The 23,834-nt window shown below is 43.2% G+C and overlaps 1 protein-coding gene across 1 annotated transcript in view; it reads right to left on the bottom strand.

Moving 5' to 3' along the window:
- Window positions 1–23,834, bottom strand: part of PAMR1 (peptidase domain containing associated with muscle regeneration 1) — a 100,405-nt gene that overhangs the window by 59,118 nt on the left and 17,453 nt on the right. The window contains exon 3 of the mRNA XM_072119048.1: window positions 4,731–4,859. Within this exon, the coding sequence (XP_071975149.1) occupies window positions 4,731–4,859 (129 nt within the window). The remainder of the gene's footprint in view (window positions 1–4,730; window positions 4,860–23,834) is intronic.

Genomic DNA, 23,834 nt, shown 5'->3' with positions numbered 1-23,834 from the left:
AATCCCCATCCGCCTCCATGTGATACAATGGGATGTGTTGGAGCTCCCCCTAGTGGCCTCCTCTGTGCACTGCTATGTGTAGGTTCCATCATTAGGACATGAATCTATCATCACAGATCTGATCCGGTAGACAAAAAAATCACTGGGTTTTATACTTAGGCTAATTTTTATTTCCAGGGGTGCAGGGGTATAAAATATGGAGCATCTGTGCGATTCCCCTTTTAACCCCTAACCCTGAGACCTTCTTTAAAATGTAACAATGTACATTGAGATCATAATATGGCCTGTGATACATTGTACTGAATCAGCAGCCTCTTGGCTCCAGCAGTGAAATAGTTAAGGGCCTTCCTCGCATTTTTCCGTTCTCGTCTTGCCCAAGTGTTGCTGTTGTGGAATTTTTTGGACTGTTTCCATGGTTACGGGTACCACCATACAGGAGACCCAGGAACGCTGCCTATTACCTCTCTGCGTCTCTCTATACCCCCTGAGGGAGGCGGCGCGCGGGGTTAACGGAGCAGAGCATCGCTATAAATAACCTGAAACCCAAAAATATGCATAAAAAAGCGCATTCCGGAGACTTCTCAGTGTTTTCCATCACACACGGTTTCCAAGGGAAGTGACAGCTGCGGCCGATGGATCCTCCTGCTACACAAAAGTTCATTTGCCGTGCGCTGCGAGGAGGCAGACGGCGGAGCAGATGGTGTTCCGGGGCGATCCGCAGCTATTTTTATGATGGGTTCATAGGGGGACGTTGGGGACAGGGAGATATCTGGGCACATGATGCGTTTCAGGGCATGCACCAGGGTAGCGAGGGTTAAAAATAATGGAAGAATGCAAGAATTTTATGAATAAGAGAATTCCTGTAGACACCGACAGGAGAAATATTCCTGGGGAGACACAGTAACCAGATTTCAGACAGCTCCTGCATTGCATCATGGGCACTCAGTATAGAAGAGGAAGGCAGCGATTTAATTACCCCCCTCTTCTGATATAGCAAAAAGGGGTTAATTCATGAATCATTTTCGTATCAGAAAAATCCTTATTTATTTTTTCTTGCTCTCAGATCACTCAGAGCTGGGTTTTGGTAAGAATCAGTGTCCTTCCCCCACTATAGCTGCTGGGGGAGCTCTGCACAGAATCAGTCTCCTTCCCTCTCTACAGCTGCTTGTGGCGCTCTGTACAGAACCAGCCTCCTTCCCCCTCTACAGTTGCTGGGGACAGGCTCTGTACAGAATCGGTCTCCTTCCCCCTCTACAGCTGCTGGGGACAGGCTCTGCATAGAATCAGTCTCCTTCCCCCTCTACAGCTGCTGGGGACAGGCTCTGTACAGAATCAGCCTTCCCCCTCTACAGTTGCGGGGGGCGCTCTGCACAGAATCAGTCTCCTTCCCCCTGTACAGCTGCTGGGCCAGGCACTGCACAGAATCGGTCTCCTTCCCCCTGTACAGCTGCTGGGATAGGTTCTGCACAGAATCAGTCTCCTTCCCCCTGTACAGATGCTGGGACAGGCTCTGCACAGAATCAGTCTCCTTCCCCCTCTACAGCTGCTGGGACAGGCTCTGTACAGAATCGGTCTCCTTCCCCCTCTACAGCTGCTGGGGACAGGCTCTGCATAGAATCAGTCTCCTTCCCCCTCTACAGCTGCTGGGACAGGCTCTGCACAGAATCAGTCTCCTTCCCCTTCTACAGCTGCTGGGGACAGGCTCTGTACAGAATCAGTCTCCTTCCCCCTGTACAGCTGCTGGGACAGGCTATGCACAGAATCAGTCTCCTTCCCCCTCTACCGCTGCTGGGACAGGCTCTGTACAGAATCAGTCTCCTTCCCCCTCTACAGCTGCTGGGACAGGCTCTGCACAGAATCAGTCTCCTTCCCCCTCTACAGCTGCTGGGGACAGGCTCTGCACAGAATCAGTCTCCTTCCCCCTCTACAGCTGCTGTCCCTTTTGTGCCCCCTGTTCAGATGGATTTGATTAATGCGCACAATAGCCAATATAAACTGTATTCAAGAAATCCTGCACAAGAGAAATCTCAGAGAAATAACAAAAGAATTTCAGATTTACATTTGCTAAGTGTTCAAAATTTGGTGGATCGCTCCTCGGTCTGAAAGGGGGCGGGGCTTGTGACATGTGACGTGCTCCCTTGAATGGAAGAACTGCAATTCACTTAATTGGCCACTATAGAGTAAGTGGCGCCTAAGGTGTCCCCTGTACAGGTTCGGACACTAACCACAGCCTGAAATAGAGGATGAGTGGGTAGGTCCAGGATTCGGACACTTACCAATGGTAATAGATAAATAGTATGAAAAATAGATGAGACATCCCCTTTAAGACCATTTCCTTTAAGGGGGGTATTAGAGCAAGGAGGATCATTCCTGACATATTTTGTTACTTATGGAATAGTGACAGCTACGAGAGGGGCAGATGTAGGAACAGTGCCCCCCGATGCTCCCCTCAGAATGTTACATGATGACCAGGAACATTAAAGGGATTTTCCAATTACAGCAAATTATTGTTTGTATAAAAAAAATTCTACAAGTTTCCAATCTACTTTCTGTATCAACTCCTCAGTTTTCTAGATCTCTGCTTGCTGTGCTGCTATAGGAAGCTTCTTTGTTTACTGATAGTGGAGAGAAATCTGACCGGGTCACACAGGTGCACAGCTCGTTACATCCCTAGTCATGTGATGTCACACAGGTGCATGGCTCGTTACATCCCTAGTCATGTGATGTCACACAGGTGCACGGCTCGTTATGTCCCTGGTCATGTGATGTCACACAGGTGCACAGCTAGTTATATCCCTATTCATGTGATGTCACACAGGTGCACGGCTAGTTATGTCCCTGGTCATGTGATGTCATACAGGTGCACGGCTTGTTATATCCCTGGTCATGTGATGTCACACAGGTGCACGGCTCGTTATGTCCCTGGTCATGTGATGTCACACAGGTGCACAGCTCTTTATATCCCTGGTCATGTGATGTCACACAGGTGCACAGCTCGTTATATCCCCGGTCATGTGATGTCACATAGGTGCCTGGCTCGTTATATCCCTGGTCATGTGATGTCACACAGGTGCACGGCTCGTTATGTCCCTGGTCATGTGATGTCACACAGGTGCATGGCTCGTTATATCCCTGGTCATGTGATGTCACACATGTGCACAGCTCGTTATATCCCTAGTCATGTGATGTCACACAGGTGCACAGCTCGTTACATCCTTACTCATGTGATGTCACACAGGTGCACGTCTCATTATATCCCTGGTCATGTGATGTCACACAGGTGCACGGCTCGTTATATCCCTGGTCATGTGATGTCACACAGTTGCACGGCTCGTTATATCCCTGGTCATGTGATGTCACACAGGTGCACGGCTCGTTATATCCCGGGTCATGTGATGTCACACAGGTGCATGGCTCGTTATATCCCTGGTCATGTGATGTCACACATGTGCACAGCTCGTTACATCCTTACTCATGTGATGTCACACAGGTGCACGTCTCATTATATCCCTGGTCATGTGATGTCACACAGGTGCACGGCTCGTTATATCCCTGGTCATGTGATGTCACACAGTTGCACGGCTCGTTATATCCCTGGTCATGTGATGTCACACAGGTGCACGGCTCGTTATATCCCGGGTCATGTGATGTCACACAGGTGCATGGCTCGTTATATCCCTGGTCATGTGATGTCACACAGGTGCACGGCTCGTTATATCCCGGGTCATGTGATGTCACACAGGTGCATGGCTCGTTATATCCCTGGTCATTTGATGTCACACAGGTGCACAGCTCGTTATATCCCTGGTCATGTGATGTCACACAGGTGCACAGCTCGTTATATCCCTGGTCATGTGATGTCACACAGGTGTACAGCTCGTTATATCCCTGGTCATGTGATGTCACACAGGTGCACGGCTCGTTATATCCCTGGTCATGTGATGTCACACAGGTGCACAGCTCGTTATATCCCCGGTCATGTGATGTCACACAGGTGCTAAGCTGGTTATATCCCGGGTCATGTGATGTCACACAGGTGAACAGCTCGTTATTTCCCTGGTCATGTGATGTCACACAGGTGCACAGCTTGTTATATCCATGGTCATGTGATGTCACACAGGTGCACAGCTCATTATATCCCTGGTCATGTGATGTCACACAGGGGCACAGCTTGTTATATCCATGGTCATGTGATGTCACACAGGTGCACAGCTCATTATATCCCTGGTCATGTGATGTCACACAGGTGCACGGCTTGTTATATCCATGGTCATGTGATGTCACACAGGTGCACGTTATATATCCCTGGTCATGTGATGTCACACAGGTGCACGGCTTGTTATATCCATGGTCATGTGATGTCACACAGGTGCTAAGCTGGTTATAACGACATAACGAGCTGTGCACCTGTGTGACCCCGGTCAGATTTCTGTCCACTATTAGTAAACACAAGAAGATTTCTATTGCAGGACAGCAAGCAGAGATCTAGAAAACCACAAGGAATTGATACAGAAAGTAGATTGGAAAATTGTAGAACTTTTTATCATAAAACAATAACATTTATTTGCTTAAATGGGAATATCCCTTTAATTGTAACCATAAGTGTGTAATGCCCCATATCCCCTGTGGGGGGCGATGCAGGAAATGTGAACAGCACAGTATTGCTACTAATTAGAGAACTCTCCCCTGTATATTACAGCCAGAAACTAAACCCGATAGATAATACTCACTCATACAGTCTCCACCGTACCAGCCGACCCGACACTCCGAGCAGTACCGGCCCTTCACATAGAAGTCATCCAGCGTCCCGCCCCACGAGCCATTGTTACAGGACTTACAGTTATCAAATATAGAACATCCTGAGAAAATGGGGCAACATTGTTACAGAAGGGTCACAACACAAGGACAGTATTATAGTAGTTATATTCCTGTACATAGGGGGCAGTATTATAGTAGTTATATTCCTGTACATAGAGGGCAGTATTATAGTAGTTATATTCTTGTACATAGGAGGCAGTATTATAGTAGTTATATTCCTGTACATAGGGGGCAGTATTATAGTAGTTATATTCTTGTACATAGGGGCAGTATTATAGTAGTTATATTCTTGTACATAGGGGGCAGTATTATAGTAGTTATATTCTTGTACATAGGGGTCAGTATTATAGTAGTTATATTCCTGTACATAGGGGGCAGTATTATAGTAGTTATATTCCTGTACACAGGGGGCAGTATTATAGTAGTTATATTCCTGTACATAGGGGCAGTATTATAGTAGTTATATTCTTGTACATAGGGGGCAGTATTATAGTAGTTATATTCTTGTACATAGGAGCAGTATTATAGTAGTTATATTCTTGTACATAGGGGGCAGTATTATAGTAGGTATATTCTTGTACATAGGGGGCAGTATTATAGTAGTTAAATTCTTGTACATAGGGGGCAGTATTATAGTAGCTATATTCCTGTACATAGGGGGCAGTATTATAGTAGTTATATTCTTGTACATAGGGGGCAGTATTATAGTAGCTATATTCCTGTACATAGGGGGCAGTATTATAGCAGTTATATTCTTGTACATAGGAGCAGTATTATAGTAGTTATATTCTTGTACATAGAGGGCAGTATTATAGTAGTTATATTCTTGTACATAGGGTGCAGTATTATAGTAGTTATATTCCTGTACATAGGGGGCAGTATTATAGTAGTTATATTCTTGTACATAGGGGGCAGTATTATAGTAGTTATATTCCTGTACATAGGGGGCAGTATTATAGTAGTTATATTCTTGTACATAGGGGGCAGTATTATAGTAGTTATATTCTTGTACATAGGGAGCAGTATTATAGTAGTTATATTCTTGTACATAGGGGGCAGTATTATAGTAGTTATATTCTTGTACATAGGGGGCAGTATTATAGTAGTTATATTCTTGTACATAGGGGGCAGTATTATAGTAGTTATATTCCTGTACATAGGGGGCAGTATTATAGTAGTTATATTCTTGTACATAGGGGGCAGTATTATAGTAGTTATATTCTTGTACATAGAGGGCAGTATTATAGTAGTTATATTCCTGTACATAGGGGGCAGTATTATAGTAGTTATATTCCTGTACATAGAGGGCAGTATTATAGTAGTTATATTCTTGTACATAGGGGGCAGTATTATAGTAGTTATATTCTTGTACATAGGAGGCAGTATTATAGTAGTTATATTCTTGTACATAGGGGGCAGTATTATAGTAGTTATATTCTTGTACATAGGGGGCAGTATTATAGTAATTATATTCTTGTACATAGAGGGCAGTATTATAGTAGTTATATTCCTGTACATAGGGGGCAGTATTATAGTAGTTATATTCCTGTACATAGAGGGCAGTATTATAGTAGTTATATTCTTGTACATAGGGGGCAGTATTATAGTAGTTATATTCTTGTACATAGGAGGCAGTATTATAGTAGTTATATTCCTGTACATAGGGGGCAGTATTATAGTAGTTATATTCCTGTACATAGAGGGCAGTATTATAGTAGTTATATTCCTGTACATAGGGGGCAGTATTATAGTAGTTATATTCTTGTACATAGGAGGCAGTATTATAGTAGTTATATTCTTGTACATAGGGGGCAGTATTATAGTAGTTATATTCTGTACATAGGGGGCAGTATTATAGTAGTTATATTCTTGTACATAGGGGGCAGTATTATAGTAGTTATATTCTTGTACATAGAGGACAGTATTATAGTAGTTATATTCTTGTACATAGGGAGCAGTATTATAGTAGTTATATTCTTGTACATAGGGAGCAGTATTATAGTAGTTATATTCTTGTACATAGGGGGCAGTATTATAGTAGTTATATTCTTGTACATAGGGGGCAGTATTATAGTAGTTATATTCCTGTACATAGGGGGCAGTATTATAGTAGTTATATTCCTGTACATAGGGGGCAGTATTATAGTAGTTATATTCTTGTACATAGCGGGCAGTATTATAGTAGTTATATTCCTGTACATAGGGGGCAGTATTATAGTAGTTATATTCTTGTACATAGGGGGCAGTATAATAGTAGTTATATTCCTGTACATAGGGGGCAGTATTATAGTAGTTATATTCTTGTACATAGGGGGCAGTATTATAGTAGTTATATTCCTGTACATAGGGGGCAGTATTATAGTAGTTATATTCCTGTACATAGGAGGCAGTATTATAGTAGTTATATCCCTGTACATAGGGGGCAGTATTATAGTAGTTATATTCCTGTACATAGGGGGCAGTATTATAGTAGTTATATTCCTGTACATAGGGGGCAGTATTATAGTAGTTATATTCCTGTACATAGGGGGCAGTATTAGAGTATTTATATTCTTGTACATAGGGGGCAGTATTAGAGTATTTATATTCTTGTACATAGGGGGCAGTATTATAGTAGTTATATTCTTGTACATAGGGGGCAGTATTATAGTAGTTATATTCCTGTACATAGGGGGCAGTATTATAGTAGTTATATTCTTGTACATAGGGGGCAGTATTATAGTAGTTATATTCCTGTACATAGGGGGCAGTATTATAGTAGTTATATTCTTGTACATAGGGGGCAATTTTTATTGTAAAAAAACCAACAAAAATACAATTAAGCAAAATACAAAATCATAAATACATTCTTCTGTATGTACAATTAGTATTCAAAATATTAACTCAAAGTAAATTTAACTTATAGAGTCCATAGCTGCTGCTGCTGGAAAGGAAAAAGTTAAATGTAAATTCAATATATATAGAAATTAAACACCAGATATATTCCTCCATAATTTCCTATTTCTCTGGTCTTTCCTGACTTCCAGTGATTTTATCCACCTTAGCTCAGACAATATTTGGGATACCACAGCCGTGTGGTTATAGTCCTCTCTGTGTAGGGACACCCGGGTTCTGGCGTGCCAGTGGTAATACTTTATCACTGTTATTATGAGATACATGGTTCCCGGATCTATAATACCATCTGGAGATGGGACGCCATAGATGATGTCCGGGTACTGGAGGAATTGCAGCCTCGGGATGTTCAGCAGGTCAGATACTTCCTTCCAGATCTTCCTCCCTCCCCAGCACTCAGAGATGAAATGCTCCATCGTCTCCTCCTGCTGACACCCCAGAGGACACTTCCTATCTGCCACACTCACAAACTTTAGGTTCCCTCTCACAAATAACCTCCCATGTAGTGACAACCAAGAGATATCAAACAACTTGGGGGGAAGTCGCTTCGCATTGAGGAACCTGAGACTCTTCTGTAAGGTGGTGGTCACACAGTCTCTGAGAGCGAGTGGTGAGTGGTAGAAAGCCCGACATATCCTAGAGTAGAGATCCCTCCTGGTGTTACTGACAATGTAGGACTTCTCCAGCTTCCACATCCTGACACACTTCAGACCATACTCCAGATACTGGGGGAGGAAGCCAGGAGTCCATCGGCCCCTCTTGAGACTGCCGCCTCGCACCCAAGACTCTGCAAAAGGCAATATCCAGTCCCTGACACTACTTACCCACAGGAGACCATTGTTTGAGTCCAGGCAACCAAAATTAACTTTCAGAAACATGGAGTCAAAGAAAACCCTTGGATTTAACATATCCAGCCCACCCTCTCTCCTCTGCAGGTAGGTGATCCCTCTTTTTACTGGGTTCAACCTGTTCCCCCATAAAAGCTGGAAGAACAGGCTAAAGAGCCTAGCGGAGAAAGATTCTGGCAAAGGAAAGACGACAGAGACGTAGAGGAAGACAGGGACCAGGTAAGTCTTCATCAGAGTAACCCTTTCTCTATAGGTCAGCCTCCAGTTCTTCCATCGCTGAACCTTTACATTTCCGGCTTCCAACTTCTCCTCCCAATTTAGTTTGGCATTGTCTTCCCTCCCGAATTTCACCCCAAGGATCTTAATATGGGTGGAGGCCTTGGCGAACTGTGGCAGATCAAAGCCAGGAGCAGTATCCAATGTCCAGAAAGCCTGACTCTTCTCGAGGTTGACCAGAGACCCGGAGGCCTCTGAGTAACTTCTGATGGCTGCAGACAACATCTCCACCTCACGAGGCTCCGATATCACCACAGTCACATCATCCGCGTAGGCGACTACCTTCAAAGGCAAGCAATGGGGGACCGGCACCCCCCGAAAATCACACCGCTGCAGTGATCGCAGAAACAAGTCTATGGCAAACACATACAGCAGTGGACTCAGGGGGCAGCCCTGTCGCACCCCTGCCTCTACTCCGAAAGTGTCCCCCTGCCAACCATTGATCAGAGGAAAGCTCTTCGCCTCTCTGTACAAAGTTCTCAGCCAATCTATAAATTGTCCCGGAATACCGTACTTTGACAAAGTGGCCCATAGATAATCATGATCAACCCTGTCAAAGGCTTTAGCCTGGTCCAGACCTACAACATATCTCCCACACCTCAGAGCTTTACATCTCTCAAACATCTCCCTTATCGAGATGACTGCTCCAGAGATGTTCTGCCCTCTTACCGTGCCGTACTGAGAGCCTGCCAACAGTGCCGGGGACAAACAGACTAACCTAGAAAACAGAATTTTTGCCAGAATCTTCCTGTCGACATTCAAGAGGGCGATCGGCCTCCAGTTCTTGATGTCACTAGGCTCCTTACCTTTAGACAGCAGAATAAGGGAGGACACTCTCATGGATGGAGGCATCAGGTGATTTTCTAGACAGTTGGTAAATACATCCACAAGGATCGGGGCTAAGAGGTCTCTGAACTTCTTATAGAATTCACATGTTATTCCATCAGGACCTGGTGCCTTCTTCAGATGTAACTTATCAATGGCCTCTTTAACCTCCTCCTCTGTTATTCCTGCTGTCAAAGGAGTAAAGTCCAAATCTTTAGTGTCAGGACCTGGAGTTGCCTCCAAGAATTGAGCCATTTTCTCTTTATCCAAAACCTTCTTCTGAAATAAATCAGCATAGTAGGATCTCACCACCCCCAGGATACCCTCCCGAGATTCCTGCAAAACTCCCTGGGAGTCAGTGAGACCTGTGATCGATTTCTTAGCCACACGTTCCCGGCAACTCTCATATGGATCAGGCGTGACTAAGTTTCCATAGTCGCGCTCCACAACCAGGGACGTGTAGCGGCTGTACTGATACTGCTTTATATCAGATTTCAGTCGGTCAATCTTTTGTTTTTCATCCCCACCCACCGAATAGAGTGACTCCAATTCTTTCCGCAGCTTGAGATACTGGCTGTACTTACTTCTCCCCTTCTTCACTGACAGTCTCTTTAAGAGGGACCGGATCTCCTCCTTGACGTCCTCCCACCAGTCAGATATGTGGTTATAGAAATCCACTCTCTCCATTTCACCCTGTAGAAGAGAATGGACTTGTTCCTGGACAAAACCTTCTTCCAAGAGACTAGAGTTAAGTCTCCATAACCCTCTTCCCATATCAGGCCGCTCACTAGCACCCAAGCAAAAATATAAGGCAAGGTGATCTGAATAGGGAACACACTTTTCGCTCCTCTCACCTATGACCTCCATAGGACTCACCAGCGCCAAGTCTATCCGGCTAGATCTTCCAGCACAGGAGTAGGTAAATTTGGGTTTCCTACCACCCTGCACAAACACATCAGATAGACCTGACTGCGAGATTATAGCATTCAAGACCTTGGAGTCCCTGGTGAGAGGTCTACCACTGGATCGATCACTAGATGCTCTGGTGGCGTTAAAGTCACCCGTCATGATTACGGGCACAGATGTAAAGAGATAGGGTTTTACCTCATTAAACAGATTTACCCTTTCAGTCACTGTCTGTGGACCATAGATATTAATAAATCGGAGCCTCCTACCTCGGATGGTAACCTCCAGCACCAGACACCTTCCCATCAATACCTCGGTAAGTCTATGTAGGGTAACATCGTGTGTATTAAATAGTATAGAGACCCCGGCACATGGCTCCACAGACAGCGACCAGAAGGATGGACCTGAGCGCCATTCCCTCTCTGCTTCTCTTAAGTGACTAAGACTATTGAGATGAGTCTCCTGTAAGAAAAAGACATCAGCGTCCAGATATTGGAGATGTTCATACACTGCATGTCTTTTCTTCCTTGCCCTAATGCTGTTTACATTAGTCGAGATGACTTTAAGGTGAAAATCCGCCATTAGAGCCATAAGAAGAAGCAGAGAGAGTAACCCCATCATCATAAGTCTGAGTCCGAGCCCTCCTGCTGACCACCCGTCTCCATATCGGATTCAGATTCTGGCCCTACTGCCTGAGGTCTCCGTTTGGATGGGGGATCTATATCTGGCTCATCCTCATATTCTGCTACCATTCTCTGCAATTCACGTTCTAGTTCTTCCTCCGCATCTGACTCTGACAACACACTAAACCTGTTTACGGTCATGGTCACATCTGCCGTTCTATCCACCCTCATCCTAGATGATTTTTGGACAGTGGTCCACTCACCCTCTGGCTTACGGGTGGATGTATCTTTCTTCCTTCTCTTTGTAGAAGTTGGTGCTGGAGAAGGAATGGGCACTGAGGGTTGTACAACCTGCTGGACAACCTGCATGTTCCCCTCAATGATTTTTGTTTGGGACTGGTCTGGTACTGGTGTGGTTTTAATCTGAGGCTGGTCTGGTTCTGGCATGGTGTTTATTTGAGGCTGGTCTGGTATGATATAATTTTCAACGCACTGAGGTTCTGGCCCAACCTGAGCTGACCCTGACACCAAAGCCTCCTCCTCCCCCAGGTCATCTGCCCCTGCCAATAGGTCTTCATCAGGGAAGCTCTTACATATGTTGTGCCAGGCATTGGGACAATCCCTGTGGGCATGCCCGATCTCCCCGCACAGGTTACACCTGATGTTTTGGCAGTCCGCACTCACATGGCCGATATCCCCACACAGGCTGCACTTGACCACAGAGCAATTACTGGCGATGTGACCGACCCTACCACACTTGAAGCATCTGCGGGGCTGACCTGGATAGAAGCATACCCCCTTCTCACGACCAATGAAGAAGGAGTTGGGCAGATGCTGGGTTATGTTATTATATTGTCTTAATTTTACCAGGACCTTCCACCCTCCTGTCCAGATCCCGTCCTCATCCCGGGTCTTAGTGAGCTCTGACATAAGGTCACAGTGTCTCCTGAGCCAGAGCACAATATCCTGCGGGGGCACAGACTCATTCCAGAAGATAATGGTGACAGTAACCTGGCCAAGTTTAGAGATGGGGATGAAGCTGAAATTATTCCACCCCTCAGCATCCCTATACCTGGGGAAGATGGCCCAAAACCGGTCCAAGTTACACATTAACTTAAAGCTCACATCATATCCCTGGCGGTCTGGGAGGTTTATAACTGCCAGGATGTCACTTGGCGAGAAACCCATCTGGTCACATAGCAGAGATCTCACAACAAACCTCCGGTCAGGTAGGTCTTCCTTGGCCCCTTTGTGCTTAAACCTAACCACGTTCCTCCTCTTAAAAGCCTGACCGGTGTAATGTGAGCCGGACGTAAAGGATGGTGCACCCCGGCTCCAGGCATTGCCAGAGGAGGTCTGATCAGGACCGGTACCACGCTGTGACTTGGGGCGCTGCTGAGCACCTGAAACAGGGGGGTCTGCGCCACCATCAGGAACTAATGGAGGAAAATCCTGAGCACTGGACTGCTCTACCTCCTCCCCACCATCAGCCTCCATGTCCCCAGCCTCCATACACTGCTCTGACTGCTCTATAACAACATCCCAGACAGATGGTGAAGCCCCTTCCGTTGGAATATTATCAAATACGGAGGTATCAATACAGGGATTAGTTATATCACAGACATTGGCAGCAATAACCACAGACATATCAGCAGTATCAGACACATTAGGACCAGCAGAGTCTGTAACATTAGGATCAGCAGAGTCAGTAACAGGCACAGCAGAGTCCTGATTGTCCTGCTCTGGTGTCACCTGGGAGCTCTGCTGCGCTGCTGCAGTGTTACCTTCAGGAACGTCACTACAGTCTTTCTGCGAGGAGATGTCATCTGAGTCTTGTGGTGCTTGCACTGCACCATCACCATCAGTCAGGTGTCTCTGTTCCTGCTGCAGATTGCAGGCTGCTGGGACTTGTAGTGCCTCTGCTGTAAGTGGCTGATCACTGGCTCTGTGGTAGGGGAATGTTGCCGGCTGCAGTATTGGCTTTACTTGGGTCTGCTGGACGACATCAGGGCAGGTCACGGGTGCAGGATATGATGGTCCTCCATGTGTCTGTGCCTGGAAGCGCTCCTGATTCCTGAAGGTCTCTGCCAGGGGTCCCATCTGCTCCAGGACTGCCTCAGTTTGGGTAATGTTGTCTGCGAGCTGCTTGGCCAGTGTGGCCAGTTTCTTGTCCAGGAGCTCGTGTCTCTCAGGATTCGCTGCCTTCAGCTTGTAAGCGCAGTCGATGTTTTTCTGCAGCAGCAGTTTTTGCTCCTTCAGCTTTTCCAGTCTTTTCACGAGCGCTGGGATCTGATCAGCGAGGTGGAGCTCAGGTGCACGCTCAGCCACAGGACTGGGAGAGGCTGCAGGTGCACGCTCAGCCACAGGACTGGGAGAGGCTGCAGGTGCACGCTCAGCCACAGGACTGGGAGAGGCTGCAGGTTGGTTACATGCTGAGGGTAATGACTTGCTGCTGGGTCCAGGCCTCTGTGCCGCTGGTGGGCTCTGGCGCGCTGCGGCTGTCACTACTGGGGGATGACATTGTCCATGATGGGGACTGGGTCCCACTTTCCTGCCAGTGACAGCGCTGGTGGCAGCTTGAGGCCTCCCTGCTGGTCTCACCTCGGCCTCCACAGATCTTACAGTCTTGTTACCTCCACTCCCAGACCTGGTTCTCTCAGGCCGGATGAATACAGACTGCTGCAGGTTCTCCAGGATGGTCTGGCGCTCCAGGGATGTCCTCCTGTGCCTGGATGGAGGTGTAGAGGGCACAGCTGAGGCCTGTAATGGAGGCTGCCTCTGCTCCTGCACACCTTTCCCTGCTGCCTGACCCAGCGCTCTGGTCTCACTCACTGTTTTTTGCTGCACATTAACACTGGGAGATGGTTTCACCAGATTGGAACTCACTGCTGCTTCTTGCTTTTCCAAAACATTCACCTTCTTTCTCTCACAAACTCCGGCTGTACTGGAGCCACTGACATTCTGCACCTTACTCACAGACTTCACTTTAGGATTTGCATCCTCAGTTTTTGGTGTCTGAGAGTTTCCTCCCAGAGAAGGCCTTGGAGCCTGGGCCTTGCTTGGGGAAGTTCCCCACCCAGGGTGGCCCAGCCCCGGGCTATCTCCAGGCATTAAGAGACTTCAGGAGCTCTGCTCACACACAACCTCCCAGCAAGGGGGCAGTATTATAGTACTTATATTCCTGTACATAGGGGGCAGTATTATAGTAGTTATATTCCTGTACATAGGGGGCAGTATTATAGTAGTTATATTCTTGTACATAGGGGGCAGTATTATAGTAGTTATATTCCTGTACATAGGGGGCAGTATAATAGTAGTTATATTCCTGTACATAGGGGGCAGTAATATAGTAGTTATATTCCTGTACATAGGGGGCAGTATTATAGTAGTTATATTCTTGTACATAGGGGGCAGTATTATAGTAGTTATATTCCTGTACATAGGGGGCAGTATTATAGTACTTATATTCCTGTACATAGGGGGCAGTATTATAGTAGTTATATTCTTGTACATAGGGGGCAGTATTATAGTAGTTATATTCCTGTACATAGGGGGCAGTATAATAGTAGTTATATTCCTGTACATAGGGGGCAGTAATATAGTAGTTATATTCCTGTACATAGGGGGCAGTATTATAGTAGTTATATTCTTGTACATAGGGGGCAGTATTATAGTAGTTATATTCCTGTACATAGGGGGCAGTATTATAGTACTTATATTCCTGTACATAGGGGGCAGTATTATAGTAGTTATATTCCTGTACATAGGGGGCAGTATTATAGTAGTTATATTCTTGTACATAGGGGGCAGTATTATAGTAGTTATATTCCTGTACATAGGGGGCAGTATTATAGTACTTATATTCCTGTACATAGGGGGCAGTATTATAGTAGTTATATTCCTGTACATAGGGGGCAGTATTATAGTAGTTATATTCCTGTACATAGGGGACAGTATTATAGTAGTTATATTCTTGTACATAGGGGGCAGTATTATAGTAGTTATATTCCTGTACATAGGGGGCAGTATTATAGTAGTTATATTCTTGTACATAGGGGGCAGTATTATAGTAGTTATATTCTTGTACATAGGGGGCAGTATTATAGTAGTTATATTCCTGTACATAGGGGGCAGTATTATAGTAGTTATATTCCTGTACATAGGGGGCAGTATTATAGTAGTTATATTCCTGTACATAGGGGGCAGTAGTATAGTAGTTATATTCTTGTACATAGGGGGCAGTATTATAGTAGTTATATCCCTGTACATAGGGGGCAGTATTATAGTAGTTATATTCCTGTACATAGGGAGCAGTATTATAGTAGTTATATTCCTGTACATAGGGGGCAGTATTATAGTAGTTATATTCCTGTACATAGGGGGCAGTATTATAGTAGTTATATTCCTGTACATAGGGGGCAGTATTATAGTAGTGATATTCCTGTACATAGGGGCAGTATTATAGTAGTTATATTCTTGTACATAGGGGGCAGTATTATAGTAGTTATATTCTTGTACATAGGGGGCAGTATTATAGTAGTTATATTCTTGTACATAGGGGACAGTATTATAGTAGTTATATTCCTGTACATAGGGGGCAGTATTATAGTAGTTATATTCTTGTACATAGGGGACAGTATTATAGTAGTTATATTCCTGTACATAGGGGGCAGTATTATAGTAGTTATATTCCTGTACATAGGGGGCAGTATTATAGTAGTTATATTCCTGTACATAGGGGGCAGTATTATAGTAGTTATATTCTTGTACATAGGGGCAGTACTATAGTAGTTATATTCCTGTACATAGGGATCAGTATTATAGTAGTTATATTCCTGTACATAGGGGGCAGTATTATAGTAGTTATATTCCTGTACATAGGGGGCAGTATTATAGTAGTTATATTCTTGTACATAGGGGGCAGTATTATAGTAGTTATATTCTTGTACATAGGGATCAGTATTATAGTAGTTATATTCCTGTACACAGGGGGCAGTATTATAGTAGTTATATTCTTGTACATAGGGGGCAGTACTATAGTAGTTATATTCTTGTACATAGGGGACAGTATTATAGTAGATATATTCCTGTACATAGGGGGCAGTATTATAGTAGTTATAGTCTTGTACATAGGGAGCAGTATTATAGTAGTTATATTCTTGTACATAGGGGACAGTATTATAGTAGTTATATTCCTTTACATTGGGGGCAGTATTATAGTAGTTATATTCCTGTACATAGGGGGGCAGTATTATAGTAGTTATATTCTTGTACATAGGGGGCAGTATTATAGTAGTTATATTCCTGTACATAGGGGGCAGTATAATAGTAGTTATATTCCTGTACATAGGGGACAGTATTATAGTAGTTATATTCTTGTACATAGGGGGCAGTATTATAGTAGTTATATTCCTGTACATAGGGGGGCAGTATTATAGTAGTTATATTCTTGTACATAGGGGGCAGTATTATAGTAGTTATATTCTTGTACATAGGGGGCAGTATTATAGTACTTATATTCCTGTACATAGGGAGCAGTATTATAGTATATTTATCCCTGTACATAGGGGGCAGTATTATAGTAGTTATATTCTTGTACATGGGGGCAGTATTATAGTAGTTATATTCCTGTACATAAAGAGCAGTATTATAGTAGTTATATTCTTGTACATAGGGGGGCAGTATTATAGTAGTTATATTCTTGTACATAGGGGGCAGTATTATAGTAGTTATATTCCTGTACATAGGGGACAGTATTATAGTAGTTATATTCTTGTACATAGGGGGCAGTATTATAGTAGTTATATTCCTGTACATAGGGGGCAGTATTATAGTAGTTATATTCCTGTACATAGGGGACACTATTATAGTAGTTATATTCCTGTACATAGGGGGCACTATTATAGTAGTTATATTCCTGTACATAGGGGGCAGTATTATAGTAGTTATATTCCTGTACATAGGGGGGCAGTATTATAGTAGTATATTCTTGTACACAGGGGGCACTATTATAGTAGTTATATTCCTGTACATAGGGGGCAGTATTATAGTAGTTATATTCCTGTACATAGGGGGCAGTATTATAGTAGTTATATTCTTGTACATAGGGGGCAGTATTATAGTAGTTATATTCCTGTACATAGGGGGCAGTGTTATAGTAGTTATATTCTTGTACATAGGGGGCAGTATTATAGTAGTTATATTCTTGTACATAGGGGGCAGTATTATAGTAGATATATTCCTGTACATAGGGGCAGTATTATAGTAGTTATATTCTTGTACATAGGTGGCAGTATTATAGTAGTTATATTCCGGTACATAGGGGGCAGTATTATAGTAGTTATATTCCTGTACATAGGGGGCAGTATTATAGTAGTTATATTCCTGTACATAGGGGGCAGTATTATAGTAGTTATATTCCTGTACATAGGGTGCAGTATTATAGTATTTATATTCTTATACATAGGGGGCAGTATTATAGTAGTTATATTCCTGTACATAGGGGGCTGTATTATAGTAGTTATATTCTTGTACATAGGGGGCAGTATTATAGTAGTTATATTCATGTACATAGGGGGCAGTATTATAGTAGTTACATTCCTGTACATAGGGAGCAGTATTATAGTAGTTATATTCCTGTACATAGGGGGCAGTATTATAGTAGTTATATTCTTGTACATAGGGGGCAGTATTATAGTAGTTATATTCCTGTACATAGGAGGCAGTATTATAGTAGTTATATTCCTGTACATAGGGGGCAGTATTATAGTAGTTATATTCTTGTACATAGGGGGCAGTATTATAGTAGTTATATTCTTGTACATAGGGGACAGTATTATAGTAGTTATATTCCTGTACATAGGGGGCAGTATTATAGTAGTTATATTCTTGTACATAGGGGACAGTATTATAGTAGTTATATTCCTGTACATAGGGGGCAGTATTATAGTAGTTATATTCCTGTACATAGGGGGCAGTATTATAGTAGTTATATTCCTGTACATAGGGGGCAGTATTATAGTAGTTATATTCCTGTACATAGGGGACAGTATTATAGTAGTTATATTCTTGTACATAGGGGGCAGTATTATAGTAGTTATATTCCTGTACATAGGGGGCACTATTATAGTAGTTATATTCCTGTACATAGGGGGCAGTATTATAGTAGTTATATTCCTGTACATAGGGGGCAGTATTATAGTAGTTATATTCCTGTACATAGGGGGGCAGTATTATAGTAGTATATTCTTGTACATAGGGGGCACTATTATAGTAGTTATATTCCTGTACATAGGGGGCAGTATTATAGTAGTTATATTCCTGTACATAGGGGGCAGTATTATAGTAGTTATATTCTTGTACATAGGGGACAGTATTATAGTAGTTATATTCTTGTACATAGGGGGCAGTATTATAGTAGTTATATTCCTGTACATAGGGGGCACTATTATAGTAGTTATATTCCTGTACATAGGGGGCAGTATTATAGTAGTTATATTCCTGTACATAGGGGGCAGTATTATAGTAGTTATATTCCTGTACATAGGGGGGCAGTATTATAGTAGTATATTCTTGTACATAGGGGGCACTATTATAGTAGTTATATTCCTGTACATAGGGGGCAGTATTATAGTAGTTATATTCCTGTACATAGGGGGCAGTATTATAGTAGTTATATTCTTGTATATAGGGGGCAGTGTTATAGTAGTTATATTCTTGTACATAGGGGGCAGTATTATAGTAGTTATATTCTTGTACATAGGGGGCAGTATTATAGTAGTTATATTCCTGTACATAGGGGCAGTATTATAGTAGTTATATTCTTGTACATAGGTGGCAGTATTATAGTAGTTATATTCCGGTACATAGGGGGCAGTATTATAGTAGTTATATTCCTGTACATAGGGGGCAGTATTATAGTAGTTATATTCTTGTACATAGGGGGCACTATTATAGTAGTTATATTCCTGTACATAGGGGGCACTATTATAGTAGTTATATTCCTGTACATAGGGGGCAGTATTATAGTAGTTATATTCTTGTATATAGGGGGCAGTGTTATAGTAGTTATATTCTTGTACATAGGGGGCAGTATTATAGTAGTTATATTCTTGTACATAGGGGGCAGTATTATAGTAGTTATATTCCTGTACATAGGGGCAGTATTATAGTAGTTATATTCTTGTACATAGGTGGCAGTATTATAGTAGTTATATTCCGGTACATAGGGGGCAGTATTATAGTAGTTATATTCCTGTACATAGGGGGCAGTATTATAGTAGTTATATTCCTGTACATAGGGTGCAGTATTATAGTATTTATATTCTTGTACATAGGGGGCAGTATTATAGTAGTTATATTCCTGTACATAGGGGGCTGTATTATAGTAGTTATATTCCTGTACATAGGGAGCAGTATTATAGTAGTTATATTCCTGTACATAGGGGGCAGTATTATAGTAGTTATTTTCCTGTACATAGGGAGCAGTATTATAGTAGTTATATTCATGTACATAGGGGGCAGTATTATAGTAGTTATATTCCTGTACATAGGGAGCAGTATTATAGTAGTTATATTCCTGTACATAGGGGGCAGTATTATAGTAGTTATATTCTTGTACATAGGGGGCAGTATTATAGTAGTTATATTCCTGTACATAGGAGGCAGTATTATAGTAGTTATATTCCTGTACATAGGGGGCAGTATTATAGTAGTTATATTCCTGTACATAGGGGGCAGTATTATAGTAGTTATATTCCTGTACATAGGGGGCAGTATTATAGTAGTTATATTCCTGTACATAGGGGGCAGTATTATAGTAGTTATATTCTTGTACATAGGGGGCAGTATTATAGTAGTTATATTCCTGTACATAGGGGGCAGTATTATAGTAGTTATATTCCTGTACATAGGGGGCAGTATTATAGTAGTTATATTCCTGTACATAGGGGGCAGTATTATAGTAGTTATATTCCTGTACATAGGGGCCAGTAGTATAGCAGTTATATTCCTATACATAGGGGCAGTATTATAGTAGTTATATTCCTGTACATAGGGGCAGTATTATAGTAGTTATATTCCTGTACATAGGGGGCAGTATTATAGTAGTTATATTCTTGTACATAGGGGGGCAGTATTATAGTAGTTATATTCCTGTACATAGGGGGCAGTATTATAGTAGTTATATTCTTGTACATAGGGGGCAGTATTATAGTAGTTATATTCTTGTACATAGGGGGCAGTATTATAGTAGTTATATTCTTGTACATAGGGAGCAGTATTATAGTAGTTATATTCCTGTACATAGGGGCAGTATTATAGTAGTTATATTCCTGTACATAGGGGGCAGTATTATAGTAGTTATATTCCTGTACATAGGAGGCAGTATTATAGTAGTTATATTCTTGTACATAGGGGGCAGTATTATAGTAGTTATATTCTTGTACATTGGGGGCAGTATTATAGTAGTTATATTCTTGTACATAGGGGGCAGTATTATAGTAGTTATATTCTTGTACATAGGGGGCAGTATTATAGTAGTTATATTCCTGTACATAGGGGCAGTATTATAGTAGTTATATTCCTGTACATAGGGGGCAGTATTATAGTAGTTATATTCTTGTACATAGGGGGCAGTATTATAGTAGTTATATTCCTGTACATAGGGGGCAGTATTATAGTAGTTATATTCCTGTACATAGGGGGCAGTATTATAGTAGTTATATTCTTGTACATAGGGGGCAATTTTTATTGTAAAAAAACCAACAAAAATACAATTAAGCAAAATACAAAATCATAAATACATTCTTCTGTATGTACAATTAGTATTCAAAATATTAACTCAAAGTAAATTTAACTTATAGAGTCCATAGCTGCTGCTGCTGGAAAGGAAAAAGTTAAATGTAAATTCAATATATATAGAAATTAAACACCAGATATATTCCTCCATAATTTCCTATTTCTCTGGTCTTTTCTGACTTCCAGTGATTTTATCCACCTTAGCTCAGACAATATTTGGGATACCACAGCCGTGTAGTTATAGTCCTCTCTGTGTAGGGACACCCGGGTTCTGGCGTGCCAGTGGTAATACTTTATCACTGTTATTATGAGATACATGGTTCCCGGATCTATAATACCATCTGGAGATGGGACGCCATAGATGATGTCCGGGTACTGGAGGAATTGCAGCCTCGGGATGTTCAGCAGGTCAGATACTTCCTTCCAGATCTTCCTCCCTCCCCAGCACTCAGAGATGAAATGCTCCATCGTCTCCTCCTGCTGACACCCCAGGGGACACTTCCTATCTGCCACACTCACAAACTTTAGGTTCCCTCTCACAAATAACCTCCCATGTAGTGACAACCAAGAGATATCAAACAACTTGGGGGGAAGTCGCTTCACATTGAGGAACCTGAGACTTTTCTGCAAGGTGGTGGTCACACAGTCTCTGAGAGCGAGTGGTGAGTGGTAGAAAGCCCGACATATCCTAGAGTAGAGATCCCTCCTGGTGTTACTGACAATGTAGGACTTCTCCAGCTTCCACATCCTGACACACTTCAGACCATACTCCAGATACTGGGGGAGGAAGCCAGGAGTCCATCGGCCCCTCTTGAGACTGCCGCCTCGCACCCAAGACTCTGCAAAAGGCAATATCCAGTCCCTGACACTACTTACCCACAGGAGACCATTGTTTGAGTCCAGGCAACCAAAATTAACTTTCAGAAACATGGAGTCAAAGAAAACCCTTGGATTTAACATATCCAGCCCACCCTCTCTCCTCTGCAGGTAGGTGATCCCTCTTTTTACTGGGTTCAACCTGTTCCCCCATAAAAGCTGGAAGAACAGGCTAAAGAGCCTAGCGGAGAAAGATTCTGGCAAAGGAAAGACGACAGAGACGTAGAGGAAGACAGGGACCAGGTAAGTCTTCATCAGAGTAACCCTTTCTCTATAGGTCAGCCTCCAGTTCTTCCATCGCTGAACCTTTACATTTCCGGTATCCAACTTCTCTTCCCAATTTAGTTTGGCATTATCTTCCCTCCCGAATTTCACCCCAAGGATCTTAATATGGGTGGAGGCCTTGGCGAATTGTGGCAGATCAAAGCCAGGAGCAGCATCCAATGTCCAGAAAGCCTGACTCTTCTCAAGGTTGACCAGAGACCCGGAGGCCTCTGAGTAACTTCTGATGGCTGCAGACAACATCTCCACCTCACGAGGCTCAGATATCACCACAGTCACATCATCCGCGTAGGCGACTACCTTCAAAGGCAAGCAATGAGGGACCGGCACCCCCTGAAAATCACACCGCTGCAGTGATCGCAGAAACAAGTCTATGGCAAACACATACAGCAGTGGACTCAGGGGGCAGCCCTGTCGCACCCCTGCCTCTACTTCAAAAGTGTCCCCCTGCCAACCATTGATCAGAGGAAAGCTCTTCGCCTCTCTGTATAAAGTTCTCAGCCAATCTATAAATTGTCCCGGAATACCGTACTTTGACAAAGTGGCCCATAGATAATCGTGATCAACCCTGTCAAAGGCTTTAGCCTGGTCCAGACCTACAACATATCTCCCACACCTCAGAGCTTTACATCTCTCAAACATCTCCCTTATCGAGATGACTGCTCCAGAGATGTTCCGCCCTCTTACTGTGCCGTACTGAGAGCCTGCCAACAGTGCCGGGGACAAACAGACTAATCTAGAGAACAGAATTTTTGCCAGAATCTTCCTGTCGACATTCAAGAGGGCGATCGGCCTCCAGTTCTTGATGTCACTAGGCTCCTTACCTTTGGACAGCAGAATAAGGGAGGACACTCTCATGGATGGAGGCATCAGGTGATTTTCTAGACAATTTGTAAATACATCCACAAGGATCGTGGCTAAGAGGTCTCTAAACTTCTTATAGAATTCAGCTGTTATCCCATCAGGACCTGGTTCCTTCTTCAGATGTAACTTATCAATGGCCTCTTTAACCTCCTCCTCTGTTATTCCTGCTGTCAAAGGAGTAAAGTCCAAATCTCTAGTGTCAGGGCCTGGAGTTGCCTCCAAGAATTGAGCCATTTTCTCTTTATCCAAAACCTTCTTCTGAAATAATTCAGCATAGTAGGATCTCACCACCCCCAGGATACCCTCCCGCGATTCCTGCAAAACTCCCTGGGAGTCAGTGAGACCTGTGATCGATTTCTTAGCCACACGTTCCCGGCAACTCTCATATGGATCAGGCGTGACTAAGTTTCCATAGTCGCGCTCCACAACCAGGGGCGTGTAGCGGCTGTACTGATACTGCTTTATTTCAGATTTCAGTCGGTCAATCTTTTGTTTTTCATCCCCACCCGCCGAATAGAGTGACTCCAATTCTCTCCGCAGCTTGAGATACTGGCTGTACTTACTCTTACCCTTCTTCACTGACAGTCTCTTTAAGAGGGACCGGATCTCCTCCTTGACGTCCTCCCACCAGTCAGATATGTGGTTATAGAAATCCACTCTCTCCATTTCACCCTGTAGAAGAGAATGGATATGTTCCTGGACAAAACCTTCTTCCAAGAGACTAGAGTTAAGTCTCCATAACCCTCTTCCCATATCAGGCCGCTCACTAGCACCCAAGCAAAAATATAAGGCAAGGTGATCTGAATAGGGAACACACTTTTCGCTC

This window comes from Engystomops pustulosus, chromosome 7 (genome assembly GCF_040894005.1).
Source record: "Engystomops pustulosus chromosome 7, aEngPut4.maternal, whole genome shotgun sequence".
Lineage (NCBI taxonomy): Eukaryota > Metazoa > Chordata > Amphibia > Anura > Leptodactylidae > Engystomops > Engystomops pustulosus.
This window is presented reverse-complemented; position numbering and strand designations above follow the sequence as displayed.